Source organism: Beta vulgaris, chromosome 1 (assembly GCF_026745355.1).
Source record: "Beta vulgaris subsp. vulgaris cultivar EL10 chromosome 1, EL10.2, whole genome shotgun sequence".
Classification (NCBI taxonomy): Eukaryota; Viridiplantae; Streptophyta; class Magnoliopsida; order Caryophyllales; family Amaranthaceae; genus Beta; species Beta vulgaris.
In genome coordinates, this window is record NC_079202.1 from 45,518,573 (window position 1) to 45,540,261 (window position 21,689).

General features: G+C 33.8%; 1 protein-coding gene across 1 annotated transcript; it reads right to left on the reverse strand.

The window, feature by feature from the left end:
- Nucleotides 1-15,133: 15,133 nt before the first annotated feature.
- LOC125492389 (uncharacterized) lies at nucleotides 15,134-21,001 on the reverse strand. The gene is made up of 3 exons (XM_048634817.1): nucleotides 20,899-21,001; nucleotides 20,639-20,766; nucleotides 15,134-15,589 (listed from the first exon to the last, which is right to left on the reverse strand). The coding sequence occupies exons 1-3, from the start codon at nucleotides 20,999-21,001 to the stop codon at nucleotides 15,134-15,136; spliced, it is 687 nt and encodes a 228-aa protein (XP_048490774.1).
- Nucleotides 21,002-21,689: the final 688 nt, after the last annotated feature.

Sequence of the window (21,689 nt, forward strand, 5' to 3'; positions counted from 1 at the left end):
CATATGCTAAGAAAAAAATAGGTATAAGTAATTCAAGTACCCAAAAAACAAATATGGTACAACTATTTAAAAAAGGAGGTAATATATTATTACAAAAAATTTATGAGAAACTACCTTATATAATACACTTCTGTAAAAAATTATCTAATAAACAAAACGAGACTAAAAACCACCTTAAAATTTCTTTTTTATGGCAAAAAGGTGCTAATGGCTAGATTCTGATGGATTGAATTTGTTTTATGGCCGCACGTGCCTAGCCCTTGATCATTTTATTTATTCGTTTTTGCTCCTTTTTCCTCTCTTTTTCGGTTGATTAATCCCCTCCCCTTCTTATATTTATCCCTTTTTCTTTACTATGGAACATAAAATCATGAATATTCGTGTGGTTCAGTATCAGATGAGGCTGTCGGAGATAGATATTGAGTAGAAAATTGTCATTTATATTATGCCCAGATTTAATATCATATTTTCTAGATGTTATGGCTGATTCGCAAAAGGGGATATGGTCATATGGAAGAATTTTGCTACGATGAAAGAGAAATCAATACAATATTGGAGAACGAGTCCATTATGGTACACCCGGGTGTACCATGCTCATGGTACACCCAGGGGCATTTTCTGTAATTAATTGCAAGTTAAGGGACACGGTGGTAATTTCGGGGCAATAAATGACAAAAAGCAAAAAGCAAAAATCTGAATCCAATTCTTCTTTCTTGCTCATTTCTCTCAATTCTTGCTCACCAGAAAATCTGATTTTCAATTCTTCTCTCTCTCCTCCTTCCAAACCTTCCGAACACAACAATGGAGATCTGAAATTCGCGAAAAAAAAAATTCCAGATCTGAAATTCGCGAGATGAACGATGAGATGATGATGATGACGCGGACTCGAGATGATGATGATGAGGCGACTGAAGAGACCCACAACCCATCCACGACGATGATGAAGACCCACGACCTAGATCTGATTATGTTTTTGCTCATTTGTTTTGTTGTTGTTTTTCTCATTTCCCCTCAGTTATTCGTATTACATAAACCAGATGTTTTTGGTTGTTTTACATGGTCAGGACATGAACAAAATTATGGGTGCTAATTTTGAATTATCATTGTAGGAATGAGCAAATGTATTCTGCAATAATTTTGAATTCTAATATTCAAATGAGTCAAGCATCTATGCTTATTTAGAATGATTGAAGATTATATACTCAGTTGCATAATTTGTGTTGGATGATTATTGCTGCTTAGTCAACTCTTATACTTGCTCTAGTCTTTTTTTTTCTATTCATTTATTCTTCATTTTCTTTTTTGCTCACCTGTAATTAGTTCTTTTTCGTAACTGCTCATTTGCACCAAGTTTGCTCATTTTCTTAAATGAGTAGAAATACTTGCTCATCTGCTCATTTTACTCATTTGCTCATTTGATCATTTGCTTAATTAATTTGCTCATTTGCCCATTTTGCTCATTTGGCGAAAATAACCTTGGGTGTACCATGAGCATGGTACACCCAGGTCTACTATAAAGATTCTCTTGGAGAAGTATAAGGAACAAAAACGAAAAAAAAAATAGAAAGTCTACATCGAAAATAAAAGTCAACCCACCTGCTAATTTAAAAGAGAAGTCTACAAAGTTTAAAAGAGAAGAAGTCTATAAAGTATAAAAGAGAAGAAACAATAAGAAAAAGTTTTAAAAAATAAGATAAGTTCAGACTAAATAACAAAAAAATTTGAAACGAACAAATTCTTAGTCATAAAAATCTTGTTTGATTGGGATTAATATGTAATTTTAAAAAAATTGCTTATTCAAAATTTAATTTATTGGTAATTACATTTATGAATGGTTAAACAATCGTTCTTTCTAGGTAGGTAATAGTTATAGTCCCGCGCAAGAAGAGGGTACATACAACGATCCCTATTGCAAGGGGTGAGACTCAATTCCATGACATATATGATCGCAGGTGATGCTAATACCACTAGGTAATCACTTGCTGCTCATTAATGGTTAAACATGTACATTAACAAACATGTCAAGTTAACATATGTTAATTTAAAAAAGACGGTAGGAGTAGATAAAAAGTAAAAATAAATACTCGTATTCACTAGTGTTGTGGTCAACATTGAAAAAATTATATTTGATGAAAGTTGGTAAGATGAAATATACTAATAAACTGACACTTTGCACAAGTATAATTACATAGTTTTGCAGGTCAGATTCCTTGAAAGGAGGAGAGGTGGTAAAGGAAAATCTCACCCCAAAAAGCCCCTAGTAGGATTTGATCCCATAACCTTAAAGTCATGAGGCAAAACCTTTAACAATAGAGTAACCTTTGCTTGGTAATGTATTTGATGGCTTACCTATAAGAAAAAGTATTAGTATCAATATTTTGGTAAGGAAAAGTAAGCTGATCGAAGCCTAATAGGTCAACTTAATACACCTATGCAGTCAAGACTTCCTAAGAGTTGGGACTTGGGAGTAAGTGAGAGGACAAGAGAATCTCCAACCCCCCATAGACCTAGTGTGTATAATGAAATTTGATCTCACAAACTTACTCATGAGAGACAAGTCTAACAATTAGTGGTATGTGTGTTGCGCACCTAATAAAAAAGAACCTAACTAATCCTCTTAATAATGTAGTAGGGAAGTTAGGGTAGATCCATATAGAAAAAGTTGTTCTAAGATTAGTTCTTTAGTAATGGTAAGAATAAAGGAGATTAATATCAATAAAGGAAGGATAAACTATACTTAACAATAGATAAATAAAAGACTTTAGAGTTAAGTATCCCACTAGCATGTATTAATACAATAATAATTGCTACCCCAAACTAGTACTTAAATATTCATAAGGAAACGTACACCCTATAAAATACCATAAACCTCATTCTCTTAAGTATTTATGGCTTCCCTAATATGCAATCAAGCCCACCACTATGGAATCATGCAAATTAAAGACATTAAACATATCATTCTAACTTACGAAAAATCCATTCTACCTACTCCCATGAATAGTTTCATGTCCTTAATTGAAGTACTCGAATTGATCAAAATCCAACTCCTATTGTGACAATACAAAGGAATGATAACAATACTAATTATCTCTAATCTAGTATTGAAAATTGCAAAATTAATTAAGCAAGAAAAAATAAACAACTAATTTGAAGATTTAAAGAACTAATCATGAATTGATTCATACTAGGATTCAACCTAGCCATATATAAAAGAATTACTCAAGCATAATTGAAATAAATAAAGAAACTAGAGAATAATAGTTAAATTTCATAATAAAAAACAAAGAGATAGGAAGAAGAATATAGAAACTTGAATTAATGGAAGAAAGGTAGAGTCTTAGAAAACAACAAATATTTACAAGTTTCTCTTTTTAAGCTTCTCTCTGTAAATCCTAAAAAGTGTATATAATAAACTAAGTCCAGTTATCAAACAAATAAAAGAGTAATTATATATGGCTTCCTAATATAACAAAACCGACAAAGTAAGAGGTACTACGGAGCAGACCAACTTGGGCGTGTCAATAATGACGCGGACGTTTTGACCTGTAACCATATAAACTATTATACTAATAAAAGTTAGTGCCTAGAAGGAATTAGGATAACATGGACGTGTTGGCCTGTAATTATTAGATTCTTCATCTCGACTTTGAACAACTATAACATTTGATCCAGAGTTTTTTTTTGGCACACGTAGTATATCGTTATTAGAAAGATCTTGAATTCTAATTTCCAACATAGTCGGAATTACCTTATTATTATTTTTGTATCACAAGGTATGAGAAAAATGGTGAAGATGTGACATATTTTTCACAACTATATATGTATAACGGTTTGTATACTCTTCAATTCCAATCCGTTTTGGGCATATGATATATCATTTCAAAGGTAATTCAAGTGCCTTAATCTTTATGTCCTTTCATAGATTATAAAGTACTTGAAATCACATCAAAAGATCAAACAACTTGTGAAAGTAACGTAGCTTATAAACAAAGACCTAGATTTACATAAATGCAATGTAAATGCTCTAATACTAGATGAAAATGCATCCTAATATGCAAAAAAAAAAAAAAAGATATTAGAATATGCACTTATCAAATAGACAAGAAATTATTTTTTTATAGAAGTAATGTATTTATTAGTTATATATTCACAATTAATTAATGAGTGCATAAGTATCAAGTTATCATAAATTCCATTAATATGTACTTATGAAATCTAATGGTGAAGAGAGAACAACCAAAAAAAAGCAAAATGGAAGATTTACGACCTATTCGGCGTCGTTGTCGATTTTCAGTTTTTGGCTTCATAAATATAAAAGTCATAAGATATAAGAGATCTAAAAAATTTGACATTAGTCATACTTATATTAACGTGTCATTTGGAAATCGAAAAGTACCTTTTCTTGTTTCTATATATTTTTATTTTTGGTTTTACAAAATTCTACAAACAGAACAGAAAAACGATAATGAACCAGCTCTTAAGGATTGGATGAGATAGATTTATAATACTCTAACTAGTTTTTAGGTCCAGGTTATGCTCCGCATAATTATAATTTTTATTTATTAATATCTTACTTTGAAATTAAAACACCAAACATTACTTGGTTTAGTGGTTGAGATATTAATATAGTAACTTCAAGTCATGAGATCAAATCTTATACTATGCATTTTCTAATTTTTTTTATTGTATGTGGAGTACATGAAGTGAACACTCTAAGGGATAGCGCCATGTACGTGGCACATTTTCTTGTTTAGGAACACCATTAGTATACCCTCATATGCACGCAATGAGTGCGACAATAAATTATTAATAATAATAATATTCGAAATCGTAAAAAAACATTAATATTAATGCAAAAAATGAGCATGTACTTCGTACTTATAATTTATTTTTACAAAACATAGGACTGAAAATGAAGATAATAGAAGTTGGTTAATGCTTACCTTTTCTCATCAGATTTAAATGTTTTGCTTGAATAATATCATGACTACGACAACTATGAATTGGAAAATAAAAAGATGAGTTACACTCTTTTTTCTCGGTAATTTTATGAATTTTTAGATTACATTCTTTAGAATTGTTAATGAATATTTAGGTAAAAGAAAATTTTGAATTTTTGGCTTTAAAAAACTTTGTATTTTTGGCTTTATAATTTTTGGAAAATTTCTTTTTTAATTTAGTTTCCTCATCGTAAGTAATCTTTTAATGAAAATATTAAACTTTTTTATGTTAATTTTTCCTTTTAACAACTTTCCTTATTATGCAAAATTGTAAATCGGGAAATGAAAAAGAAATTTTGAATAATTTTTTACATTTTAAATTAGGGCTATATGAGTCTTCAATTTTTATATGGGGATACCATAGTTTCTTTCTTAACTTATATACTTCCTCCGTTCTGTTTTAAATGAAACATTGGATGAAATAACACTATTCATTGATCAATTTTGACTCCAATTTATCGCTATTATATAAAGAAAAACATAGTCAAGTGGGATCTTGTTAGATTCGTCTCGATGCATACTATCAAATTATAACTTTTTTATATTTTTTACGTGTACACAACTATAGATATTAATGACTAAAGAAGCGCGTTGGGTTGCGTGAAAAAGCAAACGTTTCATTTAAAACGGAACGGAGGAAGTAATAGAAATAGATATTGTACTAAAAATGTATTGATGATTTGATTCTTTCAACTTAGCGATATTAATAAATAGTACGACAATGGAGAGTGTAAACATTGCAATGAGGGTTTATGTACATCATAATATGAATTTATTATGATCCATGGAAATTAATGGATTGTAGTTGGGCTACAATGAGGCCACGAATAATCTAGAGGGAGGAAATTTGTGCTCCGACAAGGTCGTAGATTGTTCGGGAAGGAAGAAAACTTTTGGTAACATACTCATATAAGGTCCTGGGTGTCATAGGCCCCTCCAAAAATAAATAAAAAATTCATTTTTTTTTCTTGCGTCAGACGTGCACTGAAGATACCTAAAAGGATTTTTACGTGCCTTTAATTAGGGGGCGTTTGGTTTATGAAGGGGAAAGGGTAAGGGTTTAAGAAAGAGAAATAAGGAGAAAGGAAAAGAAAACCCTTTGATTGAGAATGTTGTTTGGTTGGGAATGATGAGAACTCATCTTCCTCATCTCACTATTTTTCCCCCACTCTCTCTCCTGAGTACCACCGCTCCCACCGCCTTCTCACTGCCGCCCATCAACTCAACCTCTCAATGCCGCCCCCCACAACCGCCCCTCACCGGCTCCACCCACCATCGCCACCCAACGGCGCCACCTCAGCAGTCCCCCTTCCTTCTTAACTTTCTTTACCACCATTAAAGGCCACATTTGAGGTTTTAAAGGTCAAATAGGTCCATAAAACTTCAAATCTGAAATTTTTATTGCTGAATTTGACAATCTAAAGCCATAATTAAGGATTAGAATTGGGTTTTTTAGTTGGGTTGGGATTTTTTTCGTGTGGGTGGATTTGGCTCGAGTGGTAATTTCGGCCATGGATACGTGGTTTTCGGTGCGTGGGTTGGTGGTTCGGCCTTGTGTTGGTGGTTCTCGGACTCGGTGCATGGGGTGATGGTTTTGGTGGCATATGGTAATTTTAGGGGTTAACATGATGGTTTCATTGGCGGTAATGGTGGTTTAGGTGGCGGTCAAGGTGGTTAGTGGGCTTGGAGTGGTGGTTGAGTTGTTGGGGTGGTGGGTTCGGTGGTTGATGTGGTGGTTGTGTGGTTGCTTTGGTAGTTGGGGTAGTGGTCAATGATTGGTCAAGGTTATCATGGGTTAGAAGAAAGAAAGGGTAAGTGAAACCTTGGGGGAGGGTGGGGAATGAAAGTAGAGTAGTTTGGGAGAAAGGAGCGGGTAAAGGGAATGATTAAAATGACTTAACAAACAACAAGTAAGGGAATTGAGCTAGTTGATTATCTTACCCTTTCCTAAAAACCCCAAACCAAACGCCTCTTTAATGTATTGAAGGTTGCTCCAGTGGTTAGTACTATTACAATTACCTTAAATCCATAAGCTCTGCAGCTCCAAGTTTTCGTTTTATTTCTTTTTCTTTTCCTTTTTTGATTTCAACTGAATGCTTTTTTTGTTTCACTTGAAAGCTGAAGATCTACTTCCTTTTCTAATTTCTTTTTATTTTCTTTTTGTTTAACATTTATTGTCTTAATTAGTTTCATTTTCTAATTTCTTTTTGTTTTCTTTTTGTTTAACATTTATTGTCTTAATTAGTTTCATCTCCAACTCCTCAGTAACCATCATTTTTTTATCACACATTTTTAAAAATTGTTTGATTAGTTTTCAAACAAATACAACAATTTGATTATATTATGCACTTTTTAGATACTAATCAGATCAGAAAAAATAAGTTCAGATCAGTTCAGTTCAGATTATGTTTATATTTAAAAATCATTATATCTTTCATTACATATTAGTAAAAATTATAATAATTGAATATTAATAAAGTACTCATTGAGACGAATCAAGCAAGATCCCACATGATTATATTTTTTCTTTTATATTGAGAAAAATCTAGAAGATAAGATCTTGTAATCAGATCAGATCAGATCAGTTCAGATCATATCAGAAAAAATAAGTTCAGATCAGATCGGATAAGTTCAGATTAGAAAATTTCAGGTGAACTAAACATAGCCTAAGTTTGACCAAGTAAAAAAAAATTAATTATGTAATATGTTGAACTTGTTGATCTCTATGTATATTTTTAAGTATAAACTATTATACATTTTAGTAAAATTAAGTATTAAGAAATGACTAGTCAAATTTGTTATTTAAGAGTATAAAGTCAAATGGCTAGATTTGTTAAAAAGATAGACGAAGTATTAAATAAATTACAAGAAAAGTATTTTATAATAATTGATGTATCGAGTGTGAAGTTTTAGCTTTGTCATCCAAAAACTCAATTTCTCATTTTCAATATGTGTCACGATTGTCCAATTTCTTTAGTATGTTCCTAGATGGTTTTGTTAGGACCCTCCAAATTCAAAATTCTAGATCCGCTCCTAAGTGCTGCGTTATGGTCATACCTCGTTTTAACGGTCAAAATTAATAACTAAAACGGTCAAATAGTAGTATTTTAAAAGGATTTTGCTATATAAGGTAGTTTTATATGATCGAAGAAAAAAATATTAAAACGTTAATTTTAAAAAAGTTTATTGTAAATAGTAGAATTTTGAAAATTTTCTATTTATAAATAGTATAGTGTGGACATTGCAATTGTGTATTTGTACAATTGGAATTTCCTAGTTTCTAGTACTACTGTACTACTACCTCCGTTTCTTTTTAATTGTTACACTTTGACATTTTACACTATTCACAAATTGCACTTTGACCCTCGTTTGTGATTTATACGTGAATAAAAAACATAGTCATGTGGGATCTTGTTAGATTCGTATTAGTATGTATTTTATTAATATGTAGTTTTTATATTTTTTACAAATACAAGATTAGAGATATAAAGGCTCAAAGTAGTGCATCGGCATGCGTGAAAAGTGTAAGTGTAACAATTAAAAAGAAACGGAGGTAGTACAATTTAGCTCAATAGTAGTGTTATTGAAGTACTAGATCTGCTTTTTTTTTTTTTTTGGTAAACAAGGCCAATCATTCATTCATTAGCTCTGCTTGATGACTAGGAGATCAATACCCCTGCCTGATATAGATAGAGCATATTAATTTTAGTAATTCAACCCGCCGTGACCAAGAGAAGCTTTTCATGTCGGCGGCCGGCGCATAACGAGTTTAATTGACCATCTAGATTTTTTTTTTTTTTTAATTTTCCGCGTTTGTACGCAATTGTTTAGCTGGTGTTCTACTATGAAGTATGAACTAATGCAAGTTGTCCGTTCTCTATGGGCATTAGCCATTAAGGCGGATGTTGATTACATGACGTGTGAACAATAGGATAATATATGGAATAATGAATACGTCCAATATGAGTGATGACCACATTGTTTTTCTCACGAAGTATTTAGTTTAATCATTTTGTTTTTACTTGGGATTCAATTCATTAAGGAATTGGAGTTGACTTAAGTGGTGAGTTTTCTCATCTTTTCTGGTAAAATTTAAGGTTCAATTCCTACCTCAAGTATTTGTTTGGAATTTAGGGAAAGAGGGGGGTTGGGGAGTCTCTGGTTTGTAATGAGTCTCTAGGTGGGGACCCTATACGAGGAAAGCTTAGAAGAATTTTTCTTACCAATTTTTTTGAAATTTTTTGTTTTTACTTATTTGATTTGATATAATTATACTTCACGTTTCTCATTGGATCTAGTCTAAACTTGTTTCTCTAATTTAACAAAAACTTTCCTATCCATTTTAGTTTGATTTAAACTAATCTTTTAAGACTATCGTGACTATAATTTAATCTTTTGGTCTAATATGATATAATCAATCTAATAATAATAGAAGTAAGACAAACACGATATGCAATGAATGATAGTTACGCTATTGAGCCTCTCTTAAGTAGGAATGTTAATTGGACGGGATGGGTATTGAAAATGGTCTCTCCACGCACACACTAGCCTAAAAGACCCATCTAGGGATGACAACGAGCTGGATCTAGACTTAGTCCTTATGGACCTTCATCTAGATCCATTTTCAGAGGCTAAATCCAGATCCACAGGTCTGAAACAATAGGACCCAATTCAAATCCAGATATTGAAGATCCTACATATCTAGGTCCAAAACGAGTCCATTAATAATTTATTTTTTTGCTTACTTTTTCATATAAATCTAATTTCACAACTAAATTAAGCATTTTTTACACTGTTTGGGATTTAGGAGAGGAGGGGGGTTGGGAGTGTCTGGTTTGTAATGGGCCTCTAGGTGGGGACCCTGTGCGAGGAAAGCCTAGAGGGAATTCTTCTTACCAATTTTTTTTTTAAAATTTTTGTTTTTACTTATTTGATTTGATATAATTATACTTCACTTTTCTCATTGGATCTAGTCTAAACTTGTTTTCTCTAATTTTACCAAAACTTTTCTGTCCGTTTTAGTTTGATTTAAACTAATCTTTTGAGACTGTCGTGACTATAATTTAATCTTTTGATCTAATATGATCTAATCAATCTAATAAAAAATAGATGTAAGACAAACATGGTATGCAATGAATGATAGTTACGCTATCGAGCCTCTCTTAAGTAGGAATGTTAATTGGACGGGATGGGTATTGAAAATGATCTCTCCACGCACACACTAGCCGAAAAGACCCATCTAGGGATGGCAACGAGCTGGATCTAGACTTTGTCCTTAGAGCATGGCAATTGGATGATCTATAGCCTAGATCATGATGAGAGAGGAAGAAAAATATAACAAAAAAATTAGGAAAGAGAAAAAAAGAGGAGAGAAAATAGTATGATCAGATCGTTACAACGATCTGATCGAAGGTAGATCAAAGCCAAAAAGGTTGGAGGAAAAAAATGAAAAAGCAAAGTATATGACACATGTCAGAATGAGAGTAAAAGAAATTCTATTGGGCCCCACAGTGCTGTCACACTTTATCCATCCAAAGGCTAATATAATGTCAATCTCACGGTTCACATTTAATCCGAATTTTGTATTGTTGTAAATTTTTGCAACAACTTTTTTGAGTTGTTAATTTCTTTTTTAAAAAATAAAAAATATACCAATGTTCATATTTTTTTGTCTACAAATAAAGACCAATATTGAGGTACTTCCATAAATCTTATTTTTCAGTTAATTTTGTTACCGAAAGTTATATTTATTTCCTTTTAACATTTATCCAACTTTATAAAAATATATTTTCTCATACAAATAAACTTAAGGATAGAAAATATATAATGGGGTATGGTAAAACGTTGGAGAGAGAATGTGATGATCCACAATATAGATCATCCATTGGGGTAAACAAATCATGGTAAAATCGATAATGGTTCATGAATGATGTGGAAGAGTGAGAAAATAATAAAGTAATTGATGATCCTTAATTTGAGATCATCCATTAGACATGCTTTAGTTATGGACCTTCATCTAGATCCATTTTCAGAGGCCAAATCCATATCCGTTGAGATCTGACAGGTCTGAAACAATATGACCCAAATCCAGATATTGTAGATCCTACATATCTAGGTCCAAAACGAGTCCATTAATAATTTACTTTTTTGCTTACTTTTTCATATAAATCTAATTTCAAAACTACATTAAGCAATTTTTACACAATTGTGCAACTAAATTCAACAATTTAACAACAAATTCGAATCAACAAATTCAGCAATAATATCACAAATTTAATTGAACAGATTCACCAACAATATCACAACAAAAACTTAGTACTTTGTAACATTAAAAATGACATCCACAAGACCACAACTGATACTAACAAGCTGACTCCATTAAAGCCTTATAACCCAAAATCCAAGACCCCCAAAATCCAAAAAAAAATTAGATTAAACCCCACAAATTTTCAACAATTTGTACAAGAAGAGAGATGGCGAGCCGTCGGGGGTTGTTGGGCATCGTTGCGTTTGGGTTGTTGGGCATCGCCATGACGATTGTCGAGGAGAGAGATCTTGGCAATCGGCGGCCGCGAGAGAGTATTGACTGTCGGGCTTGTGGAATAATGTGGATGTTGCGGGATGGTAGGCGGCGGGGTCTGGTTGGCTTTGCAATATGGTGGATGTGGAGGGCTGGTGTGCGGCAATGAATCTGGTAGATGGAGGAGAGAGTGAGAGAAGAGAACTTGAGATCTAAGAGCATGTCCTATAGTTTGTGGTAATCAATTATTTTATTACTTTCTTACTCTTCCATCTCATTCATACCCTACTCATTTCAATCACATATACTTCCTCCGTTTCAAAATACTCGCTACAGTTTCTATTATGGGAAGTTTCACATTACTTGCTACTCTTCTTTTTTTGGCAATAAACTCTCTCTATCTCTCTCCTCCCACATGGGTCCCTTTTCTTTTTACTATCTACCTCTCTCTTCTCCAAAAGTTGCCTAGGAGTCCGTGAATGGAGAAGTGTAGCGAGTAATATGAAACGGAGGAAGTATTTCTTACTACCAATGGTTGCCCCCAATTTGTGGTCATCACATTTCTCTCTCCTACTTTTTAACATATTCCATATTTTCTCTCTCCTCCAGTTCCACTATATTATTATTTTGATGGTAATTAAATAATGCTTTTTACTGCCTCTGGACTTTATTAGTTTAACCGTATTTCTTTTCGGGATGTCCCTTATTAGTTTACCCCTTTCGTTTGTTTCTATTTTTGGAATGGGACCACTAACTTTTTCATCATACATGCATTCAACTTTAATATAAAATAATAATTTTTCTTTCTTTATGTAACCCACAATATTATTTCTCATAAAACTCTGTGCAAAAGAAAGGGGTAAACTAATAAAGACCGGAGGGAGTATTAATTATTTTTAGACAATTTTTTTATTTAATTAATTAAGTCGAATGATTAACACTTGAATCGTATGGCATAGTAGAAAATAGATATGTTTAATAATGCATTAAACAAGAGCAATAGTGACAAAACATATTATTAAATAGAATAACATCGAAGCTATTAAAATAAAACAACACTACACCTTGATTAAAGCATGGTTTCTTCGAATTTCATCCAAATATTTTCCACTAGGTCTGACTTAAGGCGGTCGTGGATGAGCTTGTCATGAACTCGAACTCTATTAGTCATGTATGTTTGCAAGTTTGCAATGCGATTCTCACTAGTTTCATATCTAAAAGGTTCATTGACATTTTGCGCATTTTGTTGACTTGAACTAGGACGTGGAGGTTCCTCATAATCATTGGGATCATAATGAAGGGAATATGAATCACGTTCATCTTCAACTATCATGTTATGAATAATAATGCAAGCGATTATTATTTTCCTTAACATCTCTCTATCACAAGCTAAAGCAGGTTGACGAACTATAGCAAATCGAGCTTGTAGTACTCTAAATGCACGTTCCACATATTTTTTGTACACCCTCTTGACGTTGGGCAAAAAGACTTTCCTTTTAGTTCTGTGGAAGGTTTATTGTGGGTATAAAAGCTGCCCACCGAGGATATCTACCGTTGGTGAGGTAGTATCCCATATCGTATTGGTGGTCACTTACAACATAGTTAACCGGAGGTGCACGACCTTCAAAAACATCGTTAAACAATGGAGATCTATCAAGAACGTTAATATCATTACACCTATCTGGTGTTCCGAAGAAAGCATGTCAGATCCACAAATCATATGAGGATATGGCTTCTAGAATCAATGTCGGCTTACCAGGTCTTCCAGAATACATTCCTTTAAATTGAGTCGGGCAATTTTTTCACCACCAGTGCATGCAATCAATACAACCCATCATGCAAGGAAATCCCCGTTGTTCAGCTGCAAATAATAATATATTTAAATCTGTTTCAGTTGGTCGTCTCAGATATTCATCACTAAAGTGGGAGACCACCCCTTCAACAAAATGTTGCAATGAATCTCTTGCAAGAGACGCACTGATTCGTAGATAATCGTCCACTGAATCAACTGATGTGCTGTAAGCTAACAATCGTATAGCTGCTGTGCACTTTTATAATCCAGAAGCACCAAGTCTACCAGTGGAATCTGGCCTTTGTTTGAAGAATTCATTACGAGTAGTTAAGACTTCCACTATACGGAGGAAGACACGTTTTCGCATGCTAAATCTTCATAAGCGGTCGTGTCCACTTTCACGATATCTTGGAACTAGAGTCCTTGGGGCCCTAGGAACTTGAATAACAGCATCGTATATTTCAGGTGGATTGGCCATTGTGAAGTCATCCATCATATGATCCATTAGACGGTTTGCTTGTCTACGCCTTTCATAACGTCTTCTATAATTTGCTTGATTAGAATTGGAGGAGTCGGATGTTATAACTTGATTAAGATGACATTTGTTAGTGTGTATGTATGAACGTTCTTGTGTGAAAGGATGAGTGTAGTAAAGCTTAGCATCAAACTAAATTTATATATAGACATGATGTCTATCATTATTACCATCAAATAATGATATTTTTTAAAATCCTTCAAAACAATAATGCTCCGGAAATTGAAAGGTCATTTTGTAAGATTTTATCATTAAAGATACATAATAATGCATCTGAAAATTGCTGTGAGTAGTCATTCCTACATTTGTTTATTTTCTTGCAAGTTATGAATATTATTGCATCTAATCACCAACATTGAGTATCTTTTTTTAAAGGTTGAGTAGTCACTTCATGTAGCTGTAAATAGAGCAATAAGTTTGACTGCATATGGATAGTCACGTTATGTACAACTTAAATTTATTAATGAAGTAAAAAACCAACAATTTTTGAAATCAATTTTTCAACATATAAACATCAATTAATAATAATAATGCGCTCATACAAGAGCTTACACAAATAGATAGCGTCTAATTAAAAAACCTTAAGTACAAATAGAGCTTACACAAATAAATAGCGTCTAATTAAAATAACTTAAGTACAAATAAAGCTTAAACAAATAAATAGCGTCCAATTAAAACAACTTAAGTACAAATAGAACTACCAAGCTACTTTTTCTGGAAATAAAACAAGATTATTTTTCAATTCCTCTTCTTCTTAAGTTAGGTTTGCCTTTGATGAAATGACTTTGAATAACTCCAAATTAATCTTTCTTTATTTCACTAATACCTTCTCTCTCTAGCTGCGCCCTTTCACTTTCGATATCTCTATCATGTTTTAGCCTAGCAATTTCCATTTCATTTTCACTTGTCCTTGACAAATTCATCTTAGATACCGAATCCACCCATTGTTGAAATGCCTCTGAAGGCATGTTCATAACTTTTCTTTTACCCTTATCTTTATTTTTTACAGACCCGTCTCCAGGAGGCTGGATGGAACAATCACTACTAGTTGGTGTATTTTGGTCAGTTGAAGTGGAGAAGTTACCATCTTCATTAATTCGAAACCTCTTAGAGCCACCTTCTTGGGTTGCCGTCTTCTTCTTGCATTTCTTGACACTACTCCCAATGGGTTTCCATTGGTCTGACCCCTTTAGAATTTCCCAACAATGCTTGTCTTGAAACTCTACATGTCTCTTTGAGTCACTCTTGTATATGGCAAATGCAGTCTTCATAACATCATCATCAGATTAACCGCATGTACTCCTTGCCTCAGCATGAGCATATGCTCCAACAAACTTTGAAACACTTGCATTAATTCTCTTCCAACGACTTCTAAGGGGATCCATTTCTCCCTCCTTTAATAAATCAGACTCCTTAATTCCTTGAACCCTTTCTTCGCAACATCTGTTTCTATAGCGTCTAACTTGGACAAATGTATCAGTAACTCTACCCCAAAATGTATTTCCCTTATGGTTCGTACCAACATATTTATTTGTACTAACCTGCAGCCATGAGTTTTCAAGGACTTCTTCTTTAGCGTGCGACCAAAATTGTGTAGACATTTTTTCAGCTTGTGTGTCTCGATCTTCACCATAATTGTCCTCAATCTTGTCTTCGTCTTCATCATCATCACCTTCTAGTGATGCAGCACGAGATCGCAATGAAGTATCGAAATCTGGAAGTGGCTCTCCACCTACCGACAACTGAAAATGTTGGGACATAGGAAATACTGAGTCAGATTGAGAATATTGAAATTGCTTGGTTGAATTTGTATGAAATTGGGTGGACGAATTTGGATTTGAGAAATTTAAATTGTGTTGGGATAATGTGATTGGCTGTTTTGATTAGGGGAACCTAAGATATGCATGACATAATTTTGATACTCTGAAAAAAAAATTTGGGTTGCATTTCAAAATTGAGATACAATTGAGAATAGTTTGGATTAGTTTGAGATTGTATGGCCTTTTTGAATTTTGAAGGGTTTTTTTCCTTCCACTTTTTGGATCCATTTTTATGAGATAATATTATCTTTGGAGAATGGATAGATTTTTATAAAGCAACTAATCGTATTTGAAACAAATAACAAGTAGATTATTAGAATAGAAGGAGTTAGGGATGGGCATGGGTCCAGGACCCTACCCGGACCCTGTTGGACCCGACCCTAATTCAAGGGTCTGGGTCCAACTTTTTCAGACCCTAAGGGTCCGGGTCCGGGTCTGGGTCCAAGTAATTTTTTTAGGGTCCGGGTCTTAAAATTTTGGACTCAGACCCTACCCAGACCCGACCCTTAGACCCTAATCTTATTTAATATATACATTTTAACTTTTTTTTAACAAAAACAAACTGATTTTCTAAAAGACTAAAACCTAAACTAAAACACCAAAACATCCATTCTGAACTCTTATGTAAGTTGTGTTTGTTTCGTTTTTTTAATTTTGTATGTTTGTGTTTTTGTTTCGTTTTTTTTTTCAGTTTATAAGTTTGTGTTTGTGTTTGTTTCTTTTTTTTCAATTTATATGTTTATGTTTGTGTTTGTTTCATGCGAATTCTTATGTTTGTTTATTTCATGCGATTTTTTGTGTTTGTTTCATGCGAATTCTTATGTTTGTTTCATGCGATTTTTTGTGTTTGTTTCATGCGAATTTCAGATGATTATTGATATTAATAATGCTGAAAATTTAGCAAAAAAAAAAAAAAAATTAGGGCTGGACCCTCCAGACCCTCTAGACCCTCCAGACCCTAAGGGTCCGAGTTAGGGTCCAATTTTTTCAGACCCTTAGGGTCCGGGTCTGGGTCTGCAAAAATATTTAGGGTCCGGTTCTAGGGTGCAGCTGGACCCGACCCAGACCCTACCCTTGCCCATCCCTAGAAGGAGTATATGAAAGCAAGAATATGCTAGTGGAAAAAACCGTATATGTCACTTAGTTACAGATGCGGTTTTTGTAAATCTGATGCGGTCCTCTTGTGGACCGCAACAGACTAACTAAACCGATGCGGTTTTTTGAAAACCTGATGCGGTTTAGTGGACCGCATCAGAAAAATGGTTATTTTCAGCTCAATAAATCCTGCGTCATATTAGCCCAACTCTATCTCATGGCCAAAATGGAAGTTATTCTATTGAAAGCTATTTAATGGTGCCCTAGCCACCAGAGTAAACCTTAAGAGACGCATAATCTTAAGCGAGGTTCTTTGCCCATTATGTGGCATTCTTGAAGAATATGATACTCATCTTTTCAAAAACTGTGAAATCTCAATGAGAATATGAAATTCCTCAAATCTTGGAATCAATGCTTCAGTGCCAAATCAATGCAATATAGCTACTTGGTCCAGAGGTTGGCTGTGGTTCCTAATGAACTCTACAAGTGAGGACACCAAGAGCGTTGTTGAATTCTTAGCCCCATTTTATGGAATATTGGGCTGTTCCGAAACAAATTAGTCTTCAATAATGGGAAGAAGAATGGTGCAATAATTGTCCTGGAGATGGTATAAATTTCGATCCAAAGATGGTTGGCAGGAACAATTCGTAAAGACGAAAAAGGGAGTTTACACACATTTGGTTAGCGGGACAATACCAACGAAGGCTAGTTCAAAGGAGGATCAAGTGGTGTGGATGAAAAACTGGATAGATAATTCAGAGGATAGTAACGTACATGTTGATGGTGCATGGGAAATAGAGTAGATTGGGGAAGGGAAGACAATACAGGCGACAATAGGTTGGATCATGTTCACCAAGGAAGGCTAGGGGAAATAACCAAGGGAAGCAAAAGAGTGCATGCCTCCATCCATCTACAGATTGAGGCTTATGCGCTTCTCCAAGGTATAATTGCATTAACCAAGGTACATCTGAAGAAGCTGCTAATCTGGTCGGACTCGAGAGTGTTAATCAACTGCATCAACAATGTGAGAGAGTGCCCAAAGAGCTAAGGACTAGCTAGTAGTAGATATACTTCTTCTCTGTGAAAGTTTTCAAGCTGTTTAAAATCATCTATGTGATGCCTAGAAGTAAAATAGTAAAGGCCCACGTTGTTGCCACCATGACAAGGAAGGGAGGTAGTGTTTAACTAAGTTTTAAGCATGTGTTTAGTTTATTCATCCTATCTATCCTTTGTCAAAAAAAAAAAACCAATTGGAGAGAGTAATGATATTGAAATACTAAGAATACAAAGCGATCTGGAAGTTTCATATGATATCGATATTATATTGTACTCCACTCTATTATTGCATTAAACATTTACTTATAAGAAAGCAATTTTTTCCATTTTCTATTATTTGATACGACAAAAGATTGAAAACATAAACATGATGTGGAAAAGAATTTTAAGATCCTTTTTAAATACTTTTTTCCAAAATTTGAATAAAAACCATTTTTCTTCATTCTCTGATTCGCAACATCTACATTTTTCCCTTTTTAGCTTAATAATTTTTCATCAAATCAATTAAAAAAAACTAATATTTATCTGTGTTTTTTACAAGTAACTATATTACATGGAAAATCATTACCTATAGAAAATATTTTCTATTAAACCAAATGGATACCAAGGTATGAGTTATAAAAGTACTTATAGATATAAGAAAGTAGATTAATTGGCTAACTCTGGAACTTCTAAACAGAAGGTCAATAATCAAATTTTACCATACTCATTCTATAAAAGATTTTTCCTTATATAATTATACCTATTCTTAAGATGCCCTCTTCTTTAAAAAATTATAGAAGTGCTAAATTTGCTTGATGACTAGGGGATCAATAATAACTAAATAAATGGATCATGTTTCATAGAATAACATATATATTAAGATTATATTTTGTATTAGGATATAGTTTATAGCATTAAACTTCTAGTCTTGTTAAGATTCTTAATATTGTTCGGATTATCTTCATCGTGTAACCTATAATATTATTTTCGGTGATTCGACCCACTCACTGAAGCTTTTGACGTCGACGGTGGGTGCAGATCGAGTTGAAATATCCGGTCCGAAATATCCGATCTGTGGTCCGATCTGGGTCCAAACGAGACGGTCCGAACCTTGATCCGAATCCGAAGCGGTCCTGATCCGGTCCGAATCCCGATCCGAAATAATCTCGATCCGAAACTCATCCGAAATCCGAATGATCCGATATAATCTTACCCGATCCGAAACCGATCCGAGCCGATCTAAAACTGATCTGACCCGAAGGTAAACCAATCCGAAATTATTGGTTTCGATTAGGCTTTGATCCGAAATACCCGAAACTTACCCGTTTTTTTATATAAAAAAAATATCATTGGCATAAGTATTCCATTCATTCCACCATAGTCCGATTCCGATCCGAAATAATAGTTCGAACGATGACCCAATCCGAAATGATCCGATCCGGTCCGATCCTGGTCCGAATGTAACTTGTTCCGAAAACGGTCCGATCTGAATTGGTCCGGTCCGATTCCGATCCGAAATAATAGTCCGAACGATGACCCAATCCGAAACAGTCCGATCCGGTCCGATCCCAGTCCGAATGTAACTTGATCCGAAAATGGTCCGATCTGAATTGGTCCGGTCCGAATCCGATCCAATTGGTCCGATTGCCAGGTCTATGCAGATTACAAATCTCTAGAACAATTTCTACGTCTTAAATGCAATTGTTTAGCTCGTGTACTACTATGACCTAATGCAAGTTGCTCAATTGCTGATTATGTATAAAACAACCGCATATGGGACACCGAAAACGAGTATAACTAATGGCCACTTTGTTTTTTGCATCTATGTTAATTTAGACGGAAAATATTTGAGTAATTTTTAAGATTGTCAATACTATTAGACACATTAAAATATAATATTGATATATAGAGGAAAGAAGTGATGATGTAGATCATATGTTTTTTTTATCCATTTGAATCAAGAAGACAGTACAAAGTACAAATAATGAAAGGGATATTCGAATTTGTGACCTATCGAAACACCTCAAATTTTTTTTTTTTTTTTGAGGGGACGTAACACCTCAATTTTAATCAATAGGCCAAAATATAATTGGTCTAATGTACACCATATGTAGTTCATATTATTTTTACTTTTTTTATTAAAGTAATCTACTTTTTCAGATCACATATAATCTTTACTTCATTTTTCTCATTAGTTAATTTGAATTTCTTCTCTAAATTGATGAAACTTATTTTTTCTAATTTAGTTTACTCTAAACTTATGTTTTAAAACAGATTTAACAAGAATTTTATTTCCTGGCCTGATTTAATCTAATCTGAACAAAAGAAATAGTTTTCGCTAACAGTGTGTTTCAGTGTTTGGTTCACTTTTAGTAAAGAAGAGAAACAAAGGGAAGAGAAAAGACATCAATAGAAGAGAAAGGAAAAAAACCTTAACTTTCCATGTTTGGTATAAATTTTCTCTTTCCTCCCAAATTCCCCCACTTTTGGAGGAAAGAAAAGTGAAATTTTATTAAAGAGTCTTTCCTTCCAATTCCTCCCATTTCCTTTCACTTAATTTTTTTTTTAATGAACCAAACATTGGAAAATAACAAATTTCCTTCCAATTTCTTTCTTTTCCTTCCGAATTCTTTCTACCAAACCAAATTGTAAAGGGAGTAACCGAGTCAATCTAACAAATGTGAAGCTAAAATGATCTGCAATGAATGCAAATTAGGTTGGTTTCGTTCTAGAAGCTTGTCTTCAACAAAAAAAATACTACCTTAGTTTTTATAACTTTACAATGTTTGGGGTCGCAAAGTCAAAAACGTTGCAGGTAATTAAGATGGAGTAAGCTACCTTTCTAATGGACACTTGATATGTTTCCTCAAAATAAAGAATATTTGGGCTTAGATATGGGTTGCGTAACTGCACAATGGCATGCATGCTCAGTGAGTTAGAGTACTTGATATGCTGAGCGCAATAATCTGTCATATGCAAATTAATTAGCCCAAATCATACCAGGACAAGCCCATGCTGCCCACATAAGACATATAGTGGATTTTTTTTTTATTTGAACTTATCTAGGCTAGTGGATAACGACATTGTTTAGTGCTTACCGCACATATCCTGCAGCCCATAGCCGTCGTTTGCCACAAAGAAGTTGCCGGTCCGGCCCACTGAATGCCCATTACGGTCTTGTACTCTTGTTACTTGGTTCATTGCTAGTTTTCGCATCGAAATTATAGATTGGGAGTGAGAAGTAACTCACTAGTTACAATTAGGAGCGGCAAAAGTTGACCAAATCCGATAACCCGACTCAAACCTAATTCGAAATAACTGAGTTCGAGTTGAAGTTTTTGAATCCGTTTAACTAAATGGGTCGACCTGAAAACGAAATGGGTTAGGTTCAGGTTGAAAATTTCAACCCAAAAATAACCCGCCAAATTCGTTTAAATTAATTGTAAGGCCAGACTTACGAAGAGAGAGAGTGTGAGAAAGACAAAGTGAGAAGATGAAACTCATAGATTAGCCTAATTCATATGATTAAAAATGCAGCTCATTGCTGCAGGTTCAAGCACTAAAGAAATAAAAGAAGAGACATGGAGACTATACAAAACGACACAATATATTATTGATAGAAGTTATTGGAACTGAATTCCCCTGATTAATTTTTTTTTTATTGTTACATAATTCTCACCATAGAAAACTTGTCCACCTATTCTTGAACCTTGGAAGAAATTTTGAAAAATCAGGTTTGACGGATCGGGTTCAGGTTAACCCGTTTATAAACAGGTTGGGTTCAAGGTAACTCGTTTATAAATGGGTCATGTTCGGGTTTGAAATTTTTTGATCTGTTTTGATAAACGATTCGGGTTTGGTATGCTTATGTAAACGGGTTAACCTGAAT

Excerpts from the sequence above, each read along its gene's own strand:
- LOC125492389 (XM_048634817.1), bottom strand. The coding sequence starts at position 21,001 with ATGAACCAAGTAACAAGAGTACAAGACCGTAATGGGCATTCAGTGGGC. Across the intron at positions 20,767-20,898 it reads TGGGCTGCAGGATATGTGCG|ATTATTGCGCTCAGCATATC; the intron begins GTAAGCACTAAA and ends TGCATATGACAG. Across the intron at positions 15,590-20,638 it reads ATCAAGTGTCCATTAGAAAG|TTGTCGGTAGGTGGAGAGCC; the intron begins GTAGCTTACTCC and ends CAACATTTTCAG.